Below are 27,540 nucleotides of genomic sequence, written 5' to 3'. Positions count from 1 at the left end.
CATTTCATTTTCCAAACAATATATATATATATATACATATATAGTGTGTCAATAAAACAAAACATTTTAAATGGCTGCCAAATCAATAATTATGTCACCATGGGGGAAGGCCAATAAACTCAACTTTCAAATGATGCCAAAAAGATGGAAAACTATTTATGCTTGAGTGAGCTGTGAGGTATGAAAATTAGGCTGGGCAGGAATTAGCCTTCCAATTTCTTCAGTTTCTAAGATGGAGTCCTTTGGAACTTGCATATATAGTCAAGTTGTAAAATAAAGTGCCATTTTCAAAAAAAAAATATGGTGTTTATTGTACTTGCAGTAAACAGAAAAATTATTTGACCCCTGCTCCTGAAAGAAAAGGCGAAAAATACCACTAAGTGCAATATTTAGTAATTTCCACTGTTCTAATTTTTGTAGAATTTTATTTCTGTAAAGTGCATAATTACTATTATTATTGTTATTATTATTATTAATATTATCACAACCATTATAAACTTGATATTTATGCATTTTATACCCTTACATTTTATGTTACATAAATATTGGGCAGCTGCTCATATATGACGTCACAAATCAACAACTTCAAATTCTAATAACTTTCTAATCTTTCATGGATTTTCCTGAAACCTTCACCAATATTTTTCATTATTTTTTTTCTGGAACAGTATGTTTACAACATACCAAACTTATTCGGTGTGAAAAATAAAAATGCAAAATGTTACGCCCTCTACGTCCCTTGATTCCAATTAACAAAAGGTTGTGCACGCAAAAATCCCGACGGGCGGCCCGATGTGTACATTTTCATGTTATGTCAACATTTTTTACTTTTGAGACCTGATTACTTTAGATTTACCGATGATAGTGAAAGAATGCATTCTATCAATTTGAAAAAGTGGATTTCTGACCAGTAATGTGAGTATCTTAGACCTACTAATGACGTTTTAAAGTTGTTAGACCACGTTTCGTAAAAAAAGTGCCAGCACCGCAGCCAGACTGAGACTCAAACTCAAACTTAACCCAGGGTCAAGGAACTCCCGCCGCGCAGCGGGCGTGAGCCCAGGTGCTTACCGTGTATTTGACCATACTCACGGGACTAGCGTGATTTATGGTCTAAATATTTCTCCAAATGAATTGTGAAAACAGAAATTATGCACTTACCACGATTATATGGATGAAGGTCTAACGAGTGGCAGTTTCCTGACAACGAGGCACAGACTGGAACTTCAAAAAAACGAAAAGTTCTCTCCTACAAAAAGAGTCCTAGTTTAAATTTTACCCCAGTCTCGATCGGCCATTTTTGTTATGAATCGTAACAAAATGGCCGATCAAGACTGGGGTAGAAGGAGAGAACTTTTCGTTTTTTTGAAGTTCCAGTCTGTGCCTCGTTGTCAGGAAACTGCCACTCGTTAGACCTTCATCCATATAATCGTGGTAAGTGCATAATTTCTGTTTTCACAATTCATTTGGAGAAATATTTAGACCATAAATCACGCTAGTCCCGTGAGTATGGTCAAATTCACGGTAAGCCCCTTGGCTCCGGCCCGCACAGCGGGCCGGAGCTCCCTGGGTTAACTCAAACTAAGACCTAAGTCAAAGGCAGAGCACGGGCAGCTTTTTGCCATTGGGAATTGGCCATTGGCATACATGTAACGTTAGGACTTAGGTATATACATGTACCAGGGTGATCCAGATTTCACAAAATGAAATACGGGACAATCGACAAGGTACGCTGCACGACGGGTCGACCGAGCCAAGTCTAACATTGTCGTTAGTAGTAATAGTAGAAGGCTTCACCACATTGTTAGACTTGTATAAAAAAGAAATAAATAAAGAAAAGGAATGGAGGGTGAATGAAAGAATGATGGAGAGAAAGAAAAGAAATGAATTGAGAGGAAAGAAAGAAAAAATGAAGGGGAAAATGAATTAAAGAAAATGAAGGAAAAAAATAAAAGAAAGAATAAGGTATGAAAGAAAGAAAAAAGGTTTCCGTCATTCTTTGAAATGAACATAAACTTAAAGAAAGAGAAAAAGAAAAGAAGGGAAGATGGATGAATGTGTGAAAGAAAAAATAAAGGAGAGAAAGTTAAGAAAAAAAGGAGAAAGTATGAAGGAAAGAAAATGTTTCATGCCTAGAAAGAAAGAAAAACAGGAAGGGAGGAAGGGAAAGAAAGAATAAGGGAAAATAATTAGGAAAAAAATAAATAAAGAATGAAAGAAAGGTTGAAAGAGAGGGAGGAAAGAATGAAGGAGGAGAGAATGAAAAAAAAAGAAGAAAATAATGGAAGGAGAGAAAGAACGAGAAGAAAAAATAAAGGAAGGGAGAAGGAAGCAAAGAAAAGTTTAAGGAAAGAAAGAATGAAGGAAATAAATAAAAAAGAAATTAAAAGGAAAATAAGAGAAAGAACAATGAACAGAGTGAGAGAGAGGATCACGAAAGAAAGAGAGGAAATGAAGATAGTTGGAACAAATAAAAAGGTCAGCAGGAAAGATAAAAGGATAGAAAAGGATGAAAAATGAAAGAAAGAAAGAGGAAAAAATTTCAAACTTCAAGCAAACAAAAAAATCCAATCATCTAGCAAAAATCTTAATGATATTTGGGTTTTTTTTTATATATTTGTGAAATTAAAAGAACATTAAAATGTTTAAGAAATGAATAAAATTTCAAAGTGAAACATTGTCAAACTTAAAAATTAGGTGAAACATCGCGGCATCACACACAGGCATCTCTCATCCTATTACAAGTTCGCACGGATCACAACCAAACTCAAAACGAAAGCTGAAACAGCTAGATCTAGTTATGAAAACTCAATAACTTGCTCCTCTGATCATACTTCACCAAATCAGTAATTTGAGAATCCATAATATAATTATAAAAATTTCCCGCCGATTTTGTGATTATTTTGGTGGAAAACTGTTTATCATGTGAGAATGTGTGCACCATGGAGAATCTGCTCCAATCCTACATGTCTAGCTAGTAGCCTGCCACACACAGGCAGCAGGCCAGTTTGTTTGCAATGTATAGGGTGAAATAGGGTGAATGTATTGAGTAGCAAGAAAATCACTGCAGAACTTGCAAAATCTACAGTTATTGATTTTATTGTTGTTTCTGCTTCGTCACCTGTTAGTTATTCGATGAAAATACTTCACTTTTCTATGTATGAATTATATTTTGTTCAATATTCTGAAATATGGGACATATACCGTAGGCATCTCGGGAAGAGTTTGTCGAGACAAAGGAGCAAAATACGGGACAATCCCGGGAAATACGGTACGTCCGGTCACCCTGACATGTACCTACCTCCAGTGATGTTTGTGTAGGCTCCACTCCACTTCACTACCGCTACACCTACCCGAACATCAAGGTCCAAAACTCGCTCTGATGTTCCGAGTGACAAAGGTGGGATTTTATGGGGGAAAATATAAAATTAATGCCACGCAATTCGCATTCGCCATATTGGATTCGGCGGTGAATTAATACGTGTGGGGTACTGCGAACCAGCTTCAAATAACCGATTTTGAGATGTTTACAAGAAAAGGCAAAGAGTGGGTCTGTGTCCGATAGTAAGTTTAGTCACTGCAGAGTAAGCTGAATGTATGTTTTGGTCATGTTATGTTGCCTTTGTTACCATAAAGTGCCACAGTTTGTCACTGGTTTTTGTGAGTATTTGTCCCCCGAGGGTTCAGAGAGGTGGAGAGGAGGGTAGTGGTAGTGAAGTGTAGTGGAGCCTATATGAACCATCGCCCGAGGTAGCTTACAACAATAGATTGCGTGTAGCTATTAGGGAGGCAGCTGCGTGTATTTAATATTTGGTCTCCCAGATCCGGATAAATCCCTTGTCTGGATTGGACTCTAAGTCTACTTCATGAATGTGTATATTTATGCAAATAGTTCACCCTGTTTATATGAGAACCATGGGCAGATTCTCAAATTAATCCCATTTTGTCTTTGAAGCCATGTGAAAATTAAAAGCAGAAAAGGTGAGGGAACTCCATTCAGATGCGCCCAGTTCTATGTTACTATGATGGTTCAAGTTCAGAATGCTCAGAGAAAATGATATTGCCAAGGTTTTGACATTTGACCTGTCCAATTATGTGATTTGATAGAAAGTATCAATGTGACTCAGTGTCCTGCCATTGCACGTTGAAACAGAAATCATTGATTTGCTCAAGTACATGTGGCTGTTTTTCACTTGAAAAAGGAATGAGCAGTTTCATGGAGCAGAAAAAGAAAGAAAAATCATAATATTAGAAATAGAGATGAATCAATGAATTAGATTTCCATTTTAGAATGGTCAAGATTTTAGTAATTATATGTCGAGTCTTATTTGTCTTTTGTTTATATAATTATAATTGCTTCTTTCTTCACAGGTCTAGTGCTGTCTGAGAGAGGTATCAAGCTCTGGTATAATTATGGAGAAAGACATCACCAGTCAGCAAGAGTTGGATGTGGAGGATGCAAACAATGGCAGCTCCGGTCTTGATCAGAAAGATGAAGGCAGTCTACCTCAGTCGTCAGAGGATGCTGCACATCCTCAAAAGCCACATGATGATGAATCAAAGCAAGAAGGTGAAGAGCAGACAGGTTCCAAGGACACGGCAAGTGATGGTGTGAGCCATGTGGAAGACACAGCCTCAAAGGATGTAGGTGCCATTATCGATACTGCTGAATCAGGTTCTCCTGTAAAAGCATCAGAGGACACCGAGTCAAAGTCAGAACTGAAGGCAGCGGAGCATGAAGCTCTTTCAGATTTGGAGGATGAAGCAAAAGTTGATTCTGATCAAGCATTAGACACATTAGGAGAAGGTTCTCCTGTACCTGATTCTCTCAACCAAATGGAAAAGGAGGAGCCGCATACCTCAGCTGAAACTCCTGAAGAGCCAGTCAAAGATGTGAGAGATGATTTGCAGTTCAGTGCTGACAAGGATGCTACTGAAAGATGTTCCCCTCAGTCACCCTTGCCTGCTGTTGCAATAGATGATGAAGCGCAGATGATGTCTGTGCAGGAAGAGACAGAAACTGAACATGAGACAGAGAGAGGAGATGATGGTTGGTCAGAGGACATTGGCCAAGATGCGCCACCTGACCCTCAACAGCCTTGCAAAGACGAAGACTCTCTTCAGGAAGTTGATAAATCTTTAGATATAGAGATAGACACATCTGAAGCAAAAGAAATCCATTCTGATGGGGACCAAACAGACAGAAACAAAGAAATTGAGAATGTTGAAGGAAATGTAGAAACTCAAGAGGCAGGGGATGATGTGCCAAGGGTGGAAACTGTCACAGGATCTCAGGAAGCAGATGATGGGGGTCAGTTACAGACTGATTTGAGAATGGAAGATGACAGGATCCTTGGTCAGCATATTACCGATGATATTGAGGGTGGTTGCAAGGTAGATGAGGAGGGCATTGGTCATAGTGAGAGACAAATGACTACCGAAGAGGAGGATCAACTCCTTTCAGAAGACACTCAAAACAACCCTCATGAGTCCTCTGGCAACTCTGGAGAAACAACTGCAAATCGAGATGCAAATTTATCTCTGAATGACAACTTGGAAAGTGTTATGGAAACAGGCGATCAGGATATCAGTGAAGAAGGAAGAATTACTGATCAGGAAATGACTGGTGTTGCTGAGGGTGAAGTAAGGGAAGATGAAATTGATCGTAGCGAGAGGCCACTGACTTCACAAGAAGAGGATCATCTCCTTTCAGAGGACTCACAAAGAGACGCTAATCAGCCTCTTAATCAGGTGGGACAAAGCCTTGCAAATCAAGATTCAAATCTATCTTATGATGAACCTATGGACACAAGTGAAGGTGAAGTGGGAACAGGGTCAACTTGTAAAGGATCAGATAATAGCGAGGGAGCAAGTGCTATGGAAACGAGTGATCAAATTGTAATCAGTAATGTTCTTTCAGAATCCGAGGGCAGTGGTCTGCCAGCACCTTCTAGTGAGGTTCCTGCCAACGCGGAAGACACCGTGTCTGGTGCAGAAGCCCTTGTTAGAGGCAGTGAGCCTAACAGTGAATCCAGTGTGAAGATTAAGAAGGAAATCTTGACTGAAGTCATGACTGAAACTCATGCTACTCCTGATGGAGGCATAAGCCCCAGTTACCCTGTCCCAGAGAAAGACCAAGACATGAAGCCTTCCAAAGCAGAACTTGACAAAATTTTGAACCCGCCCTCAACCAACCAGACTTCTCTTGGGGATGCAGAGAGCACTCCTGTTTCTCAGGCAAAGAAAGGCAAGGGCAGCAGTATTACCAGCATCGTTGGAAGGCTCTTTAATAAGAAGGAAGAGGAGGCCAGGAAAAGAAAAGAGGTAAAGTAGAGAAAATATGATGACAGAAGTAGACTTGTTCCATTAGCAGTTGATAAGATGAAAATTTGGTACAGGAGCTGATAATTAATATAATCTTAGTAAATGTTCATATGTTTTATTTTTATGCTGGCAGAGATGCAAAACCAACAAGGATTCCTTTTTTTCAGATAGAGTGTACTTAAACCTATTTGCTCTGCACGGTAAGGTCAGGTCCATAGGTTATTTTTGTTAGTCTGAACATAATAGTGGGATCAATAACAAGATACACTGATATTCCCTGAAAATTTAGAGGTAACTTTGAATTTTTATCTCACCCATGTATATTTGTATTTTGGCAGTAAAATTGAGATTATATTTTAATTAGTTTCATCCCCTATTTTCTTTTAAGCTTTTAAAAGTATTGCTTGTTGTAGTCTAAGAATAAAACTTGAAAATAAGACTACTTACTAACCTAGAATTAACAAACAATTTATATCTAGGGTCATCATAAAATGCACCAGATTGGGTCATGTGATCTGAGTAACGCTGCTTTCCATCCAGCCTTGTCTGGCTGTGTTATTATAACACACTACTTTTAAGGAATTTAGGAATTAGTATTCTGTCATCCCATGACAAAAGGTAGCAACTTTGCAGCAAGATTTTCTTAGTAAATGAGAAAGATATGTCCTTGTTTAATGTGGAAATATATTGTGTCACTTGCTTTGAAACATCTTTATTTTAGAAAATGGGATGTATGGATCTAGCATCATGTAGAGCATTCAGAAAATATCCTAAATCAAGGGGGGGGGGGGGGGGAAATCGCAGTTGCTTCTTTTTGGGACAGCATTATTCAGTACTTACATGTATATAGAGGGTCCTCTTGAGACAAATTTTCTACTGTACAGGTAACTTTGCGGAAGACAAATCTTTTGGGACCACTGCTTGATTTAGCAGAGGTATAAAACACATGTTTTTCTGGTCTACAAAATTGTATCAACTTTGGCAAATATTTGACTTATGGAAAGTCAGCTTTTGCAAGTTTGTCTTTCATCATTTCATACACCAGACCTCCCCAGAGGAACCTCCGGATGAGATAGCCAATGTACCCTTCAAGATCTCAGGTGTTAAGTCTCTTGCTGCTCCAGAACAGGCAGCCAAACACCAACAAAGACAGGAAATGAGGCAGACTGCTGGCTCGCCTATCATCATAGCAAGTGTCACCTCGTTGGCGAAAGAGGTAACTTAATTTTTGGAGAAATGTTTGGGTGAAAGCTGATAAAAGGTTGTTGATAATCATGCATCCCCTCCTCCAAACGTCAAAGTTTTAATTAATGTATTTTGTTTTCTTAAAATCACTTCAAGAAATTGAAATATATATGCTATGTATATTAAACTATCGAATCATTACTATGATGATATCTAAACATTAGCAATAGATATGGGAAATTCCTGAATCTGTTGCCCATTATTATCAAAGATGTGTATATTTTCTCAGGTCGAGAAGTGCAGCAAGTGTAGCAAGCAGATCGAATCCGAGAGCTCAGCCTTCAAATGGCAGAAAGAACTCTTTTGCTCATTCTCCTGTCTGGACACAACAAGGATTACCTCAACAAAGACAGTGACCTGTGACTCCTGTACCGTCGTCCTGCACCCCAGGATCAGGAATGTCCACTTTGCCAAGGTCGGCAAGGAGATGCGGGAGTTCTGTTCCACACGCTGTTCCAAGAACTCGGAGGAGTCACCAAAGCTTTGTCCTGGATGCGGGAAGGATGTTTCCACTTCAAGCAATCCTATACTTGCCCAGGTGAGCATCATTCAAACGATGTCTGGAAGGACAAAAATTGTTCCCAAAAATATGAAGTTATTATTATTACTGATCTTTCTATCAAGTTTTGCCAAAAATATTTCATTGTTGTACATTTCTTATGAAGTCATCCAGATAAGAAAATAAAGAACGATAAACATGCAGTGAAATATTTTTTAAGAAGCATTTGTGTTTCACTTGAAACTGTGCTGCTAATTTTATACATTTACTTGCATCAGTTTCCTTGCATTGGTCAGTTCATGCCCAGTGGCCAAGTGAATCACTGGGCTAGCCACTTCAAGACCTTGGATGGTGTTTTTGCTCAAGTAATCCACACCATTATTATTATTTATATTATTTGTAAGTTGTAAATTGATTGTATGTTTCACTGATGAAAAACAAATTTCCCTAAACCGTCAATGAGTCATAACTTTCATTTCCTTCCTCTGCCTACAGACTGGTTCCGAGGGCATCTTCTTTGAGTTCTGTACCCAGAATTGTGTCAACCAGTACGAGGAAAGGATCTTGAATGATACCAACAAGGAAAAAGAAATCGCTATTTCTAGGCAAATCAAAGCAGCGTGTACAGAATGTGAAACCGTAACTGACGTAAGAAGCTTTAACCCATCTCAGGAAATGAGTGTAATGTTTCTAAGGAGGATTCACTAAAGCAGCTATAATCGATTCCTTAAAGCTATAGACTTTTGCAAGATTTATTGTACGTCACTGGAAAATAAATTGTAGCTGTCAGTGAATCACTTAATTCAAAATAATCTTAACTCAAAATTACAAATCATATGTATGTAAATTCACATTCTTGTGTGGACCATGGAAGGTTACTATGCTATCGTTAACATTTCATTGATTGTGGATTGCATGTAAATACAAAGATTTTGGCCCATATTTTTATCAATTTAGAACTTTTCCAAAATATACAAACATGTTTTGATTCTTCATGACATTTCTGGAGGAGTTTTCATTCATCTTTGAAATATATTAATTTGAATGTTGCAGTATGGGTAATGAATCTGGCCAGGCATGAGAAGTTAGGACTTGAGGTGGGTTGCTGGTTTGTATGCCCCTTTAAATTTGATTTTAAACATTCCTCAGATATTATATAGTGAAAAGGCTTCTTTGCTTGAAAGCTAGTATTACTTGCCAAGTACAACCTCAAGTTTGATCCATGTCCCAGTAATGCTTTTCAAATCTTCACTCAACACTCACCTTTTCTCAACAATAGCATATTTATTTATTTAAAAAAAATCTAATTGATGAATTTATTACTTTAGTCAGCCCACCTGTGCGATTTGAAACACCCGTATAAAGCGCCCTATAAATGTTATTATTGTTATTATTATCATTTTGTATCATTATCGATTCTGTTCCCTAGATTCGTTATGAGTTTGTTTTCCATCAAGTGAAGAAGCTCTTCTGCTCCGAGGCCTGCTTTGATTCTTTCCGCATGAAGTACAACGCCAAGATAGATCGATGTTCTGGTTGCAATTGCATGTGTTATAACGATCCCAGCGCTGGCTTGAGTACAACACTGGATGGAAAAATGTACCAGTTTTGTAATGAAAAGTAAGTGATCTCTCTCTCTCTTCTTATATCTAACTGTAATATTAGAGAACACAATGGTGTATATTTTTGTAGTAGTGAGTCATTATCGACAGGCGTAGAGCCTCAAGTAGTGAGAAAAAAAGAGGACAAATCTTGACTTGGTAACCAAGTATACCCTTATGATATAATTAAAATATGACATCACCTCTTGGTTACCTTGCCCTACCTGTCAAAATATCCTGACGCCCCTCCCTGTCCACCCTGTTTACAGTCGAACACCGTGGTTGCCAAACTTTTCTGTCAGGACACGGTGTGATTATGTCACAACCAAAGGAAAACAAGTTGTAAAATGAAACATGTTAGATCTAATAAATTTCACTATTTTACAATTTTCATATATATTTAATTTCAAACTTTAAATACACAATATCAAAGTACCGGTATTGAAAGAAGATTTGCTTGCAGGACTTTTCAGTATTTGTTTTTTTTGCTTGCATTGCATTAGGATTTGTTGTACAGAACCACCATAGTTTGAACAGAGCCTTAACTTGAGTTGGGATAGGTCATATAATGAATTTGTGTTCGTGCGTCATTAGTAATGTTATATCCATTTTGAAAACAGATATTCTTATATTTTTTTTTTTTTTTTTTTACAATGACAGCTGTAAAAATGCTTTCACCAAGAAATGTACATTCTGTTCCTTGGTTTGCATCAAGAGATCAATGGTTGCCTATGGAGATGGTGAGGCCAAGAAGTTTTTCTGTGCTCCACCTTGTAGAGATAGCTATCAAAAGAAACATGGCAGTAAGTAGACAGCGCCACCTGGTGTTCACTTCAAATATTCTGATATTTTTAAGATACTGTATGTTAAAGCCTACATACCAGTCACTTTGAACAACTCAAGACCAGCTCAAGACCTTAACTATGCAATGCTTGTAGCTTATAAAGATGATTAGCAAATGAAATATGGCAGTAAGTAGATATGGGGTTGAGTTTGAGATTAATATCTGCAGTGATACCTAGTGTCTGTTTCAATTATTCGAATGCCTTGATGCTGTAAATTGAGCATGAACCTCACCTACTTTGAACAGCACTATAGATACAGATTTTTCCGTGAAAATTTTCTTCCCATTTCATAATTTTGAAGTGGTTGGTACCCCAAAAGCAAAGTATTTCATTACTTTAAGATGTTTTTATTGTAAATTTACAGATTTAATCAGTTCAAGTTCATCCGTGTGGTGGATGATATTTCTTTTTGTTTGACAACTTGTTCATTCATACAATGAAAAAGAATTTTTTTTAGATTTCCAACATTTCACATCAGCTTCCGGTTTGTATCTGTAGGTTCCCCTTTTAACAATTGACAATGTTGTGCAAGGTATGAATATAGACTTATTTTCATTTTTATTTTTGTTGTGGATGTACTGTACAGGTCTACCTCCATCAAGTATCTACCAGTGTTTGACCGGCTCCAACAATCCAGCCATTCCTCAACGCGGTCCTCCTCCCTTGACACCACTGACCAACGTCCATGTTCCCACAACCACCAGCGGGGTACCTCAGTCCATCACCTCCAACCAGGCATCCAACAGCGTTCCGCAGCAGGGTCAACAGCATCCGCAACAGACAGGACCACAACCTACCAAGTGTGACCACTGCCAAAAGGTACAGCGCCCTCTTTATCACCTGACCATGAGCGATCGCACCCTGAGGGACTTCTGCAGCTACAACTGCGTCATCTCCTTTCAGTCCCAGTTCAACGTCCCGCCGGTCACCCTGCCGGAGGAAACCCTCCTCTTGAGGTGCCACAAGTGCCAGAGGGGGTTCAACACTCGCCCCTTTGTGCTGGATTATGAAGACAAGACTTCCCTCTTTTGCAGTGAGCACTGTCTAGAGGACTATAAGAGGGTAAGTGCAGTGTCTTTGTTGAAGTAAGGGAGAGGGGGTTGTACCAGTGGTTATTTTGTCTGGATTTAACAAGAATGCAAGTCAATCCCTCATTTTTGCTTTGAAATCAACATCAACAACAACTGCAAATCACTTTTATTCTAACTGTTTGTATAAGATTTATAATTAAGACGGTTGCTGCATTATTAATATTGTTGTAGATCCTCCATCCATCCGTTGTCTCGGGCATAGGGCTCAGTATGTTAAAATTGGAAAATAAGGAGATTGAGTTAAATAGGCATTTTTATTGAAATAAATATATTAAACAAATATATCAGGCTTTAAGAAAGTATAGTGGAATTATTTATCCGAGGTTGGTCTGGCAATTACTATTTTTCCCGAGGGGCGAAGCCCCGAGGGATATATAGTAGTTTGCCAGTCCAACCGAGGATTAATAATTCCCACTATGCTTTCGAATGAAACGCCTGATATATTTGTTTTATATCCTACTTTTGGTAATTTACAACCAAAATCTATGTGTTGAGCTTGCAAAGTCCGGTTACTTGAGTTGAATTACCTACTTTTCTCCGAGCCACCGCGCTCAGCGGAACGCAGATTAGTGCCTGCGCCGACGCATCGCTGGACTTGCCCGGGAGAGAGAGCGCGCTGGCCGGTGCACCCGAGAGTTTAGCTAGATATCCAGTTTTGTGAAATAATGACGTCAGACCTCGATATATCCAAAAATATATCGAGGTCTGACGTCACGCAACATCATATTTGAAATGTATTCGGTCACATGATGCTACTTGAACCAATCACTATACAGGATTTACTCTATGTAGGATATAAATATATATATCCAACACCCTTTTGTGACCTTCCTTAAATGCTTTCTCTCTACTTTGTAATTCTTATGAAAGGTTATTATGCTTTTAAATTGTCATGCATTGATAAGTTCATGAAGTGGACTCAGAATAGAGAAAAAAAATTGTATTCGGACAAAACAAACAGGTTGATTTCTCTTTGAATTTACCAAATGCAGAATGATTTCATGAATATAGAATTTCTGCATTATATTGCTATTCTCTAATTGAATAAATATTTTTTGTGTGATACAGACTAACTGTGTGTTTGTGAGATGCGATCAGTGTCATCAAGAGAAGATTCTCTATGAAAAGACACACTTCTCTGGTGAGCCAAGGACATTCTGTAGCCAAGGTAACTCATTTAATGTTTAGATAGATACATTCATGCTATGAATTCTACTCATTGACTTTGTTTATTAAGATAGATAGATTAATACATATTCGTTGATTGACTCATTCCTACTTACTGGTATATATGTATATATATATCCATATTTGAATTGGGTTTTCATTACTTTTCCATCCATCCATTTGTCCATCCATCCATTTAATAAAAATTAAATTATTGGTTTATTAACCATTTTATTCATACCTTTTATTTCATTTATTCAAAATATTCACATTTTTTAATATATATATATGAAAATTTGTTATTCAGTAATTCATTTTGTAAATTTATGATAATTTGTTTAAAATGTGCATTTTAAAGAATGAAAGAGCATAGTCGATATTAAATGATCGTAAACTCATGCTTTCATTTATTAAATCATTTGTTCGTTCATAACATTGATTAGCGCATTTTTCCATACATCAATGTAAAACAAATAATCATTACTATCATCATAATGTGATTGTCCACCTGCACTCTCCCAATCAGTTATATCAGGAGGACAGGCCTGCGGGTCATATTGATTCAGTTTGCTTTTCGCTTCCCAGGCACACAAAGCCAAACAAATGATAATAATAATAATAATAACTTGTCTATTCAATGCTTCCTACTCTTAATTGTTCCTGAATCTAATCTATTACAATCATATTTGTACTTTTCTCTTTCTTTCTTTCTCTGCACCTTGGGCACATTGCCGAGTTGATTTGGCGCATTACAAATCACATATATTATTATTATAATTGTTTTCCGTCAGGTTGTATGCTGTTGTTCAAACAAGAGATCGTCCAAACCCTTGGGCTACAGTGCATTGTTTGTGATTACTGCGCTCAGATGTGCAAACAGGATGTATCTCAGATGATGGGAGGGATCAAGCGTCACTTCTGCCAGCCCGAGTGCATGTCTAAATACGAGCAATGGTTCTATAAAGTAGCCAGGTAGGACAAGGTTTATATGATTGAAATCTGCAAGCATGTGCTTGAAGCAATATGTGTCATTATTCATACATTTTATTGGGAATTTGATATTCTGAATCCTGGGCCCCGTTTATAAAGATCAATCAAAATTTTATGGAATCAAGCATTGTCATAATATTTCCTACAAGAAATTTAAAAAAATGTCCCTTGTAAACAAAAAAAGCACACTGAATTTTCAAGAAAACCTTGGATGTATGAATACACTATAGTTGAAAAATATTTTAAACAAACATGTATTTTCAGATGTTGACATTCCTGGCTTTCCATAGTTGTGATAGATCAATTGCAACTCTTTGTAAGACGGGGCCCAGGTGATGTTTGAAAGTTTGCATGGTGGTGTGGACATTTGCGGAAGTGGTTTTTACAGTACACCATGTGGTAAGTCCTAGAAAGGACTAACAAAAATGTATAGAGGTAGAAGTGAAATGGAAAGGTGAGAAAGTGGAAGGTTGAAAGGTAGACAATCCTTTTGGGATCGGGGGGTATAACATATATTCCATAATAATATTAATTCTTTTCTGAAATAAGTGAAGACCTCAAAAGGACTGTAAATAAGAAAAGTTGAGAGGCTGGGGTAGTTTGAGGGATGGGAGAAGGCTTGCTTTAGTCGGCAAGTGGAGTTGCAGAGCAGGAGAGCAGAATCAATGTTTCGGGCAGGTTGACTGTCTGTTTTCAGGAGTGGACTCTCGGAAACAGACTGGTTGCCATGATTCGGTATGCTGCCGCCATATGTTACTGAAGGACCACCTGACAATAAGTTTGATTTCCATTAAATCATATTTCATATTGAAACACATATTACAGGAACCTTTTCATAAAGACTGTCTAGGGCCCATAACACAAAGCTTAGCAATTATTGTTGGACATTTTTTTATGATTGACTGCTTTGACTACAATGTACAATTAACCATGAAAATCAAATGTATGATGAATCGCTAACCTTTAGGCTGCGGGACCCTGCTCTTAAAGACTGCTTTTCTTGTATCCATATAATGGTCTTTACAAACAGATTTCGCCGTACTAGTAATGACATTTGTTTTTACCCCCACAGGTGTGATGGATGTAAGAGCACAGGTCGGGAACTGACAGAGAAGTTCACGTGGAGAGGGCAGATGAAACAAGTTTGTAACCAACAATGCCTCTTACTCTTCTACACCCAACAGAACATTCCTAACGTCACTACTCAACTACCAGAACCTATCCCTACATCTACAGCGCGTAAGTCAATAGGAATATACATGTAGATGGATAAACAGATAGATGGGTAGATAAATTAATAGATTGAAAGCTGGATGTAAATATGGATCGGTAGATTGTTGATGGATGGATGGGTGGATGAATGGATTGATTGATGATCGATTGATTATGGATAGACAGACAGACAGGTAGAAATGGATGGATGGATGGATGGAGAGAGAGAGAGAGAGACAGACAGATAAATAAATAGACTGGTGATTTTCCTCTGAATCTTCTTTTTTGTTTATCTTCAAGATTGACTGCCTCAAGCTTCGTTCAGCAAGAAGTGATGTGATGATGGAAATAATGAGCTCAGCATCATTTTCTCATAATCTAATAATGATTATACTTTATCCAAGTCATTGACTGAAAAAAAGCTACTGTGACAAATTCATGACATAACTCAGTGTTTTATCATGGTGTCATCAGCTTCTTTTGCTTAGTGTATCTTTGATGCAAGTTTTGACGAAATAACTTGTGCCAGCTTTTCAAGACTTTAATTGATGCACAGCTTTTTTGTTGTAAGGTGACGGAAAAAAAGGTAATTTGGGGCCGTGTCTACACAACTATTAGGAAAGTGTATTGACCAGTGAAGTATTACAATAATTGATTTCTTATATTATTCTTTCCTTCTCATTGATTTAATTTTTTTTCTATAGAACATGCAACTCCTACCATAGCAAAGGTTATGTCCCTGGCACCCATGGAACGGCTCAGTGCACGTAAGTCATATTATTTTTTGATAATTTTGACTAATTTATTACAGTACAATCTGCACAAGATTGTTGTCACTTGACTCATTAATAAAGAGTTGATTGATAAGTTGTTTACTTTCGATAGTGATCTATTATTTCCAGCATTCTTTAAAATCGTATCTTCAGCCTGTATATCTGTTATTTTTTGTTTCCTTCATCACTTATGAAGGCTGCATATCTCTTCAGAACAATAGAATTTGTATTTTGCTATTTTGTTTTCTCTAGCACGAACCATTGTGAAGGAGAACAAGAAATCCTTTACAAACAAACAGACTCAGATTACAACCAACACAGTCTACATCAAGCCCCCTCCCCCACCCCCATCGGGTCTACCCCCACCACCCAAGATGGTCCGCAACAAGATCACATCTTGCCGCCCTATTCAGATCACCAAGGCAACCATGTGTCGACCAATCATGAAGGACATGTGCGTTGAAACAGGTAAGTCTTTTGAGGGAGTAAACCCACTGTTTGGAACTTTCCCTCAAACTAATCCTCTTCTTCAAAGTGGTGCCAGCTCTTTCAATTCAAAATCCGCTCAGTTTTAAAATCTAGTCGATATATCCATGCCCCCCCCCAAAAAAAAAAATAGAAAGAAAGAAAAACTGTGAAACTGAAAACATCATTGATTGACAAGTGACAATTAATCGTAAATGCTTCAACTTAAATAATAAGGACTCCCTTCTGTCTGTCATCTTTGAGTGGACCCACCAGAGTGACACTGCTATCAACGCTCTCATTCTAGAAGACCGTTGACTGAACATTCTGGGCATTCCTGCACTCTCCCATCTGATGTGTTTATGTTTAGTAAGGGCTGGCACTGTCCACATCCAGACCTCCTCCAGTTGGGTTGTTTATTCAGTTTTCAAATCAGATGTGGGGGTCTGTGTATGTTTTTACTTGCTATAATTAGGTGACAATGCCTTGTATGTAAAAATAATTGGAAATTGACTTCATTTTGCACACACACCAATTTTGTTGAATAAGCGGTGTGTCATTTTGAATATTTAGATTGAGTTATAAATTTGATTGGGATGTGTTATATTTGTGATACATGGAAGAAAAGAAGTACTGTGTTTGTGCTGCTAGAATGGGGTATACGCCATATTATTGTTTGATTACTAACATGTATATTTAGTCTTTGCAACAGATATAATTCATATGAACACATAAAAACAATCTTTATGTATTTCATATGGAAAAGAAATTGAGCTTCATGTTTTTATTTCCTCTCTACTCTAGACTTCCCAAGGGTACCTGCCTTGGTACCGATACCCTTCCCCGTCTTCATCCCGGTGCCTATGCAGATGTACACCAGCCATATCCCGCATCCCATCGCCATTCCAATCCCCGTCCCAACCCCCATGTTCGTCCCCGTGGCGGCACGCGACTGCAACAAACTCCTCAAGACCATGCAGGAGATCAAAGACCGCGTACCTTCAGACCCCCTCGAGGCTGAACTCTTCATGATGGCAGCCGCGGTCGCCAGTGACGAGGACGATGTGAGCGACCTTGGGTCGGAGCAGATCGGGTCGAGGAAGAAGGATAGTGCCAGTGAGAAGGAAGGGAGCATTACCAGTATTGGACAAAGGACCAGGGCATCACTTGTTGACCAGGCCATGGTGGAATGTGGTATAATGGATGAGCCTATAGATGGTAAGTATGGCAGATTTGATTGTATTCAGAAAATATATCAGAGACGTCATTAGTTAGGGCATTAGCATATGTTATTCACCCAGTCTGTGTTATAATGGATGAACTCATACATATAGATGGTGAGGGTGCAAGAGTTAATAGCATTCAGAGAATACATCAGGGAGGGCATTAGTAAGGGCATTGGCAAATATTATTCTCCAGCTCGGTGGTATAATCGATGAGTCTATAGACAATAAGGGTAGCTGAGTTTATTGTATTCAGAGGACAATATATCAGGGAGGGCATTAGAAAATGTTATTCACCAGTTGACTACTTAGAATAGTAAAGTGAATGATTGCCTATGCTGAAAAGGATTTGAAAAACTACAATTTCTCAGGAAATCTTGATATGAGGAAAAACTTTCACTTGTTTCTGCCCTTCTTAGCTCAAATGAGGCATATTATCCAAGTGACTTCTCTTCATTCTGGCCAAATGTCAAATGAGGTCAAAATTTATTAATTTACCTTGCATTAATTAGAAATTCCATAAAATCTTTGATTTATTCTAAGTATATTGTATTGATGTCATCTTTTTTGGCCATGGAAGACACATGTACTTCGGCATGGATGAGTTTCCTTTTTGACTGGAATGAAAAATCAGGAATATTGTTCGATTCATTTTCCATCTCTTAAAGTGATGAAATATTTCATGCCTCCTCCCTGATATAAATTTGTTTCAATAATACCCTTAGCTTTTCTTCTGGAATAGATTTTTATTTTTTATGAAGGTGAAATAAGCAAGAATTTTTTTCTTCATGTTAGATTAGATTGTCTCCTCCTTGTCAGCCTTTTTCTATGAATGAAAAATTTTCAACATATATTTTATCCAATTCATTCTTATTAATTTACTTAGTTTAATCTCATCTTTCCAAATAATGAAGTAAGCTTTTCTGATAGATAGTGGTACAGATAACTTCTTTAGCCTAATTCTGTGCTTAAAATTTCTGTAGTGACTTAATCTCAATCTTCTAAAGTGATAAGGTAGAATGTGTTTATTCGTGACAGATATGGGTGTTGATGAGCTGCTTGCCAGTCTTTCCTCACCGGATGTTTCTGATGATATCCTCTTGATGACCGCTGATCTTGAAGATGATGATGAAAGAGAAAAGAAGGATCTTTTACTTGAGCTTTCTCAAGGGCTCGATGCCCTAGGTTAGTATAATCATTAACCACATCTAATGCCGGAGATACACATACGTCGGGTCTGAAGCCGCCTCCAATTCTGGCTTCAAGCCTGCAATTTGGTAGTGTTACACATACCGTATTTTTCGGTACATAAACCGTGACCGTGTATTAACCGCACCCCCAAAATCGGGAGCCTAAAAAAAAAAAAATTAATTGGCATATTGAGATGTTGGCATTTGGGGTATTATTACTACCTACCAAGTAAAAGACCAAAACATATATTACTAATTTTTGTATTAAAAAAAATGGTTACTTTATTCTTTAACTTTATTTTTTAAATATAAACTATTTCTTTGTAGAATAAAGAAAAAAAAGACCATGAAATGGCAGTATTGTATATCAAACGTATAGTCTAAAGACGGAAAAAGAAAAAAAAATGTTGAGAGAAACTGAGGTAAAAAAAACGAAGAATAGAGGACATTATTTATTGCCTGTTTTCTAACCGATTACGATTATGATTAGATGCCTATTGTAAAGCATTTTCCATGCATTTTTTAGGTGTAAAAAAATAAGTTTTCATTACAAAACAGCCAGGGTTTTTTTAAGGAAAAGGAGACCATAAAATGGCATTTTTGAATATCAAAATTATGGTATAAAAAGGGATTTTTTTTTTAATATTGAGAGAAAACAGAGAGAAATAAAGAATTAAGGACATTATTTATTGCCTTTTTTAATAACCAATTACGATTACGATCGATTACGATTACATGCCTATTGAAGCGCATTTTCCATGCAATTTTAGCTGAAAAAAAAAGTTTTCATCACAAAACGATCAGGTTACACTTTTCAGATGAAAATAAAATATTCGGATTTATTGGAAAAAACAATTGTGCACTTAATTGTATTTTTATTATAGTAAGAAAAACTGTATATGATTGTAAAATAAACAATACAATTCCTCTTTTCAGTATCATTAAATCCTCAATAATCAATTATTATCAAAATGAGAAATACATTGCCCAACTTAATTTCAAACAACGCAGATTTGACAAAAGATGGTATCGGTTGAAAAATCTTTTTACTGTTTGACTTCAACATGTAAAATTATTTTGTTATACTTGTCAGTTCATTGTTTATATCAGTGATTGTATTATTCATTGTGCTCTGTACCTATTGATTTTTGATTGCCAATAAAATCCCTGTGGAGGGGAAAAAGATAAAAAAAAAAAAAAAAAGGTTATTTTTAGGAAAACATTATTAAATTGATAGTAATTAAACAAATAATATAAAATAACCTTTACAAAGAAGATTTTAAAAGAAAACTTTGCAAAATATACTCTCTATTTTCAGTAACCAACAAATAATTATACATTAAATATTCTAAATAATTCTCGGTCATTTGATAATCTAAAATACTCAAGAAACACAGTCAGTTTTCTGATGAAATCTTGTTGTTTCTTTGTATAAACCGCACCCAATTTTTTAAGATTACAAAGCGGGAAAAAAGGTGCGGTTAATACACCGGAAAATACGGTACGCCAGAAGTAGACTGAAAATGTTTTGAGATTCTTTATCCACGACGCCTATTCAAGTGACACGTGTGCCTGTCTTTCTACGTCAACATTCTCTATTGTTCATTAGGAATAACTATTATTAGCTATTTCTATTTCAGTGGTTAAGCTGCCTTTTTGGGTAATTGCCAGACTGACATTGCGCTTTAGGTGGACTCATTTGAGTCCGGGACTCATTTGAGTCCGGCAATCAAAAATAATGAGCTGATACACATTATGTCGAGCTGCCTCCGGGCCGGCCTCAGTCCACTTTCGACGTTATGTTCCAGGGAAATGCCTTTCATGGAAAGTTTTGTCAGTGATTTTCAACTACTTATTTATTCTGAGCCAATCAGATGCAATGATTTCAGTGGCTTATTACAATAGTCAGTGAAAATCACTGGCTATTTGTTTCATGAAACACTACCCGTTTCTCTTGTTTGCTTTCAACCATTGGTTAGACCATGGGGATAGCTATCATATTGATTTACTGCATTTGCTTGTTTTATTAACAAATTTCCCCCTCCTTTTCCTCATGGACAATGGTTTGTTTATTAATAAAAAGTATTGAAAAATTCTTCATTCAGAAAGTCAGAAACCAATATACATTCAAACTTGTGTATTAAATCTACCAAAGGGAAATAATGGGAAAGATGGCCACTGGATACAGGATGGCCTGTATAGACAGGTTCTGTAACACATATTCCTTTCAAATTGGAGGCAATTTGATGGCCACTAAAGACAGATACAGACAGGTGGCTGCAAAGACAGGTTCAACTGTATTTGAAATAATTCTTATTCTTCTGCGATATATCTGTTCCAATTATTCAAGAAATGAAAATCATAAAATGTTAACCTTCATCTGTGATTTTTTTAATGATTGGTCGAAAATTGGGTGGCATTTTAATAACTGAGTTGAGTTAGTCTCTATCTCTTTCTGTCGTAAATTAGGCCACATCCCAGAGTCAGAAGCAGACCCTCCTCCTCCGCTGCCACTCACAAAGAAGGTCACAAGAATCACCCTCAAGAAGAAACCAAAGAAACGGAAGAGGCGGGTGAGGCGTAAGCGTGCATCCGCTCCTCCCGCTCCGTCCTCGGCCCCTGCTCCACCACAGGAGAATGTAACTGGTCTGGGACTCCGACGCAGTAGCCGTGCCAAGCGCACAAAAGTCTATGTGTAAGTAACTGAATGAGCTATCAGTGTGTAGGCTATATTAGCTGGGGTAAATGCTATATAATCTGTTTCAGGGCAACTGGGAAATTTACGCGAATGTAGAATTATGTTACAGGTCTTATTGATCCTATAAGAAATCGATCTTACTATGAGATAGTGTCACTGCAAATAGATTTAAAAATTCATGGGACTATACAAATATAGCATGAATAGGCCTAGACATTTCAGATACCTTGCCAGAATATTCCCAATGCGAGTTCATTTTGTAAATCAATTTTTAAAAAATGGATCTCTCTTCTGTGATGTTCCTGAATGATTTGAAAAAGGAATGTAAATATCTCGAATATGATTCTTTTCCTTACAGAAGTTTAGGTCGTGCCAGAGGGGCAATTCCATAAAATGGTCTCAAGCCTTACTTCACTTTATAAACTGACCAAGTCATGGTCCTTTGAGAACATTACAGACTGTCAAAAACAAACAAGAAATCAGAGACAGAAAATGTCATGAAGGTCCCACATATAGGGGGTTGGATGTGTTTACATTTTATGGAACTGCCCAGAGGCATTTTGTTTTTGGGTTGTCTGTCCATCCTGTTTTTGTTCTTATGATAACGCAAGAACTGTCCGATGGATTGACCCCATTTTTGGATCATCATGTATATGTATGGGCGTGACAATGACCTAATTAGTTATGGGGTGTGGAGGTCAAAGAGTTAAGGTCATTATATACCTTGAAAGCCTTGTTCTCACAATTTATCAATAAACTGTTTGACAAATCAACTTCAAACTTGGGTCATGTATGCATATTGGAGTTATGGTGATCTGATAAGTATTGAAGATCACAGATATCATTATATATGATAGCTCATTAACTATTTGAGGTATTGACTACAAAATTGGAAGCCATATGCTTACTTTGATGGTTTTCACAAATCAGAATAAAGTATGCAATATAGATTAGATCTGGCAATGGTGGAGGCATAAATTTTGACTATGAGCAGTCGAGAATCCATCTAGTTTGATATTTCATTCTGGTGTTACTTAAAAACAATAAGCCATCAAGATTGCAATAACTATGAATAATTAACAAGTTGAGTATGCAATATTTCACTTGCCAGGGATGAAGACAGCCAAGAAGATGTGGATGATGATGAAGAGGAGTATGAACCATCGGTCTCATCGTCATCGGAAGAGGAGATCGTTGAGACCGTTGAAGAGCCCATTGACCCTCAACCGATCGCTCGTGTGCCAACGTTACCCCCAACAGACAATGCCTGGGTGACGGCGGGTCTTCTTGCATATAAGCTGTTTGTCATGGGTCTTGATGAAAGTCTCAAGCCTCTATCACAGAGGATCAAACCCAATCTCCTGGAGTGTAGTCCTGATATCATCCATCGCGCTTTGATCCAGTTTGTCCGCGACGCCCGGCGACCCGACGGCGAATCGTATTCTCCAGAAACCATCCTCCTGATGTGCCTTTCCATCCAGAGACACCTCACCGACAACGGCCGCCTGGACAACTTCCTGGCCGGCCCCAGCTATGAGCACTTCCGGATTTGCCTCCACAATGCGCTTAGCCCTTGGGTGCCCAACTTGCACCCCACCACCGGTCTGCTCCTCAACTCCCGCATCAACGAGGAGATGATGTGGGCGTCCCAGCAGTTGGGGGCGCACTCACCCCACGTTCTGCTCAGCACCATCTTTTTCTTCAACTGTCGGAACCTGAGGATGAGGAACGTGGAGGAGCATTCCAAGCTAGCTTTCTTTCGCATGCAGAAGTTGGTGAAGAAGGCCAACACTCCCAGTGGGAAGGTCTCCCTTCTCCGCTACTTTCCTCCCAAGAAGAAGAACGGTGAGTCTTGTGCTTTGTGGGGTGTTGCATATCATAAAACAGGGCAATCGAAAATAAAGTAAATGACTTATTTTGCTAAAATTCTCTCTGAATTATATTCAAATGGTTTGAAAACCCACAATTCTTTCTAAATTACATTAGAATTGTGTGGAAACTCACAATTCTTTCCATCTTTTCCACTTTGTCACTTTGTTGTTCCCTTCCTTATAATAAGATGCTGCTGAAGTAATTTAAAAGTCAATCTTTTAAATCCATCCTTTTCAATATTATTCTTTCCATTTATTGAAATGGTATGAAACTTTGTGGGGCATTGTGATCTAGTGGTTACGACTCTTGTCTTTCAATCAGAAGGATGTAGGTTCGAGCCTTATCCATGGCGTGTTTTCCTTCAGCAAGAAATTTACCCACATTGTGAATGGATACCCAGTAGGATTAATTCATTGAATGCACTGAGTGCTTGAAAGCAGCTCAAGATAATACTTGGGTAATAATGATAGAAATGTGCCTCAGACTAAATTGTTTCTAGATAGATGGAGCTATACAAATAACTATTATTATTACCCTTTAATTGTATTCCCCAACAGGTGCTATTTGAGAATACTTTAGGTTCTGCAGAGTCACGCTGCTGCATCATATTATTGTCATCAAATTTGGTACCCAGAGGCAAAATGTGGGGTCATTGTTGCCATGATAATTGTATTTATTTGTCAAATTTCCATGTGAGCTCTATATATCGCAATGATGGATGATGCGGTGGGTTCGGAGGATACATGTGCTCAGCCGCGCGACCCGCAGAGCATTTCTAGTTATTTATTATGATTATTGAAGCTGATGTTTCCCACAATTGGAGTTTCGCTTTGAATATTATTTTCAGGAAGACATGAAATGTGTGAATGTTGTTGACTTATTACACAACGACATGGATGTTTTTCCCTTTCCTTACAGATGCTGCTGAAGCAGGAAAGACTGGGCTGCTGAACATTGGAAGAGGGAAGAAACGAGAGTATGATCCAGAGACCCTCGATCAGAGTGAAAACATAGAGAACCAGCTGCGTTGCCCCGTCAAGCTCTATGAATTCTACCTCTCGAAATGGTAAGAATATTCATCTTTTTGGCTCACTTGGCTTCCATAATGTGATCAACATTTTTTTAGAACTTCACCATTTTATTGCACATTCAAATCATTCAAAAGAAAAGAATTAATACAAACAGAAGAAGAAGATTGCCCAGGGTCCCGTAACACAAAGGTTAGCGATTAATCGTACTCTTGAATTTCACGATTAATTGTACATCGTAGTCAGCACAATCAATCAGGGTGCGTCATGGTCTAGTGGTTCTGACTCTCGCCTTTGAAACAGAGGGTCGTGGGTTCGAATCGTAGCCATGGCGTATTTTCCTTTAGCAAGAAATTTATTCACACTGTGCTGCACTCGACCCAGGTGAGGTGAATGGGTACCCGGCAGGAGTAATTCCTTGCATGCGCTGAGCGCCTGTGATGGTAGCTCGAGCTAAAGCCGGGTAATAATAGCAGCGCTTTGTATCCTCTGGTAAAAAGCGCTTTATTAATCCAGCTATTATTAATTAGAAAAAAAACCTAATGATGATTACTAAGCTTTGTGTTTCTCCTTTATAACAACTTCACGGACTGCTCAAGCCAAGATATATAATATGAGAGATTTAAGAAGTTCTATAAAACAGAGACAAATCATTTCTGGGAGGTTTCATGTATAGGGGTTCGGATGTACATACTTAATTGAATGGAGGCATTTTATTTCAGCCCAATTACACAACATATATTAATTTTGGTAGCTTTGCCATGGAGTGGTACCTTCCTGGGAATCCTTGGTTTTGATTGGGTGTTGAACAGCGTTTCCACAGTATTTATGATTGGATGACACAGCTACCTGAATTGTAGCTTTTATGCAATGGGGTCCAACATTTTATCAACACTTAGTCTTTTTGTCCGACAAGTTGTCAGATCTGACAGCTTTCCTTGATTCTAATTGGCTCATAAGCACTGTTACTATGGTAACTGTCTGGTAAAATGGCCGACAAATTCCTCTGGGGAGCGTTTCATGAAAGGAATTGTTTTTTTCTGACTATAGTGTTTTTAGAGTGATGATTTCTTAGATTGTGAACGATATGTTCTCCTTTATAAGGAAGATGTGTTCTTTATTCAATCATTATTGATATTTTCATTTGTCTTTCTCCTGTAGCCCTGAGAGCATCAAGATGCGGAATGAGATCTTCTACCTACTTCCGGAGCATGCCTGCATCCCAGACAGTCCCGTCTGGTACTCCGCCACCAAGCTCCCTGATGAGCAGATCGAGAAGATGCTCCTTCGCTACGGCATGATCCAGGAGGTCCAGGCAGGCTGGCAGCAGAAGATGAAGGAGGAAGAGGAGGAGGCAGAGCGGACTGCTGAGCTTGAACGACAGAAGGAGGTCGATGGTGAAGGAGACGAAGCGGTCGAAGGACAGGGGTCGTCGATGGAACAAGAAACGCATTAACAGACCAAATGAATATGATATAGCTCAGTTCAAACCAGCTCCTGACTCCCCCTGTACCTTCCTCAATATTGGTAACAATTTTCCTTTTAACATACCAAATTGATGTAAGAGGTTATTTTTTATCATCTTATTGCTCTACTGCACAGTCATCTTACATCAGACTTGTGGTGGAATGCAAAAGTTAAGTTCTATAAGGTCATCAATTTTAATGTTCTGTCACTGGTGAAACCAGGAATAAATTGATGGTCGAATGAGTTGTCAGTAGCATACCCAGGAGGGGGGAGGATGAGGGCATATCTAAACCCCCCCCCCCCTCTTTAGAGCCAATGAAATATTTGTAGCGGAAAAGCATACACAAAGACTTTTTTTTGCTTATCAATATGTTTTGTAACATAAGATAAGTCCCCTTTACCTTCATTTGGGAGTGAGGGTCTCTTTTTTTTTACTAGTCAGATTTTTTTAACACAAGTGCCCCCCCTCCCTTTCTTTGATAACTGTTACAAGCTACTGAAATCCTTGAATATGATTGATAAATTGGTATTTATCAGCGAAAAATGTGCCAATATCCAATATACTTTCAGTAGTACATGGGATTAAACAAACAACTTTGGCATGCTGTGGCAGTAATGATTAAAATTCATTATGATTGATAATTTTTTCTTTTATTTATTTCCTGCAAAATTCGATAAAGATAGTCCAATGAATAGGTTGAAAAATTAAAAATGAAGAATAAATCTTACTAGAAATTAATTTTGATGTTGAAAAATTTTCAAGCGAATTCGATGAGGATACTGGAATGAGTATTAAGACCAATAGCAAGCTCCGGGAAGCTGTATTTACTATTTAGTCATCTAAAAAAAAATTATTCATGCATGTCTAATTGCAGTAATTGGCAGAATGAAGGAATGTTAATGTAGATGGACAATTTGATGATACATTGTTGGGGATTACATTACAGACAGTTGGTTCTGACCATGCCTGGTGCTGATAAATCTTTGTAATCATGTAGTAGATTTCTGAGATTTTTTTTTTTTTTGGGGGGGAGGGGGTGGGGACTTACGGCAGTTTAATGGTTTGTGTTTTGTTATTTTTCATCTCTTGTAGAATTTTAGTAATTGCTTCAAGGCCTATTATGTTGTACATGTACATGTTATTATGTTATGTATTCATAGCGGCTTTGGATGTCCGTGTAAATATTCTGTAAAGTTACTTGTGTCTTTTGTTATTTTACTTAATTTTGATGAAAACTGAAGGACTTTTTAAGCCATGTTCAGACGTGAAATGATTAAGGTTTGCATTTAGACATGGGAAGACACACATCCCATGCAGCGGTTTGTTGACAAGTGTCATACGCTTCAAATCCCAAAAGCTCATAGGTGAAGTTACATGGATAAATTATTTTTCTGAATTTGTCTAACCTGCCAATTAGTTTTCTTATTATTTTGAAGAAAGGAAAATTTCCATTTTAACTCCTGTGTTTCTATCTCTGAACAAATTTATGTAACCTTGAATGGGAAGTTGAAGATACCTCTTATTTCTGGAAATTATTAGTAATTTGTCCTATTTCTTGGTTTCCTGGGTTGGCAGATATGAAAACCTATTTTTACACCAACTATTCAGATGATTTCATAATCATATGGCAAGAAGGTCAAAGTCTGTGATATTTTTATTGCCTAGTATACCATTTCATTTGTAAAATAATATTTGTGATCTTAATCACTCCATGCTTCAACATAGAACCGTTTTATAGTACCATCCTTTACAAACCTGAAGTCCGTAGACAAATGGAAATTTAAAATGTTCAAGTTGAAAATTTAGAAAATAAATTGAGCTGCTTGTCCATTTGAGGATATCATGTACA

At 37.7% G+C, this 27,540-nt stretch overlaps 1 protein-coding gene across 2 annotated transcripts; it reads left to right on the top strand.

Annotated features, from left to right (window-relative positions):
- Positions 1-751: 751 nt before the first annotated feature.
- Positions 752-27,540, top strand: LOC129259625 (zinc finger MYM-type protein 3-like). Of its 2 annotated transcripts, XR_010293331.1 has the most exons (20): positions 752-915; positions 4,372-6,324; positions 7,370-7,540; positions 7,799-8,107; positions 8,564-8,716; positions 9,498-9,688; positions 10,330-10,472; positions 11,101-11,576; positions 12,674-12,773; positions 13,564-13,744; positions 14,835-15,001; positions 15,679-15,741; positions 16,000-16,215; positions 17,017-17,430; positions 18,474-18,620; positions 21,095-21,320; positions 22,435-23,168; positions 24,114-24,261; positions 25,385-26,175; positions 26,261-27,540. XR_010293331.1 is itself a non-coding variant. In XM_064098276.1 (19 exons), the coding sequence occupies exons 2-19, from the start codon at positions 4,414-4,416 to the stop codon at positions 25,677-25,679; spliced, it is 6,045 nt and encodes a 2,014-aa protein (XP_063954346.1). In that variant the 5' UTR covers positions 752-915; positions 4,372-4,413; the 3' UTR covers positions 25,680-27,540. The 2 variants fall into 2 exon arrangements, 1 of the variants encoding a protein (XP_063954346.1); XM_064098276.1 differs by having other exon boundaries at positions 25,385-27,540.

This window comes from Lytechinus pictus, chromosome 4 (assembly GCF_037042905.1).
Source record: "Lytechinus pictus isolate F3 Inbred chromosome 4, Lp3.0, whole genome shotgun sequence".
NCBI classification, from domain to species: domain Eukaryota; kingdom Metazoa; phylum Echinodermata; class Echinoidea; order Temnopleuroida; family Toxopneustidae; genus Lytechinus; species Lytechinus pictus.
This window is presented reverse-complemented; position numbering and strand designations above follow the sequence as displayed.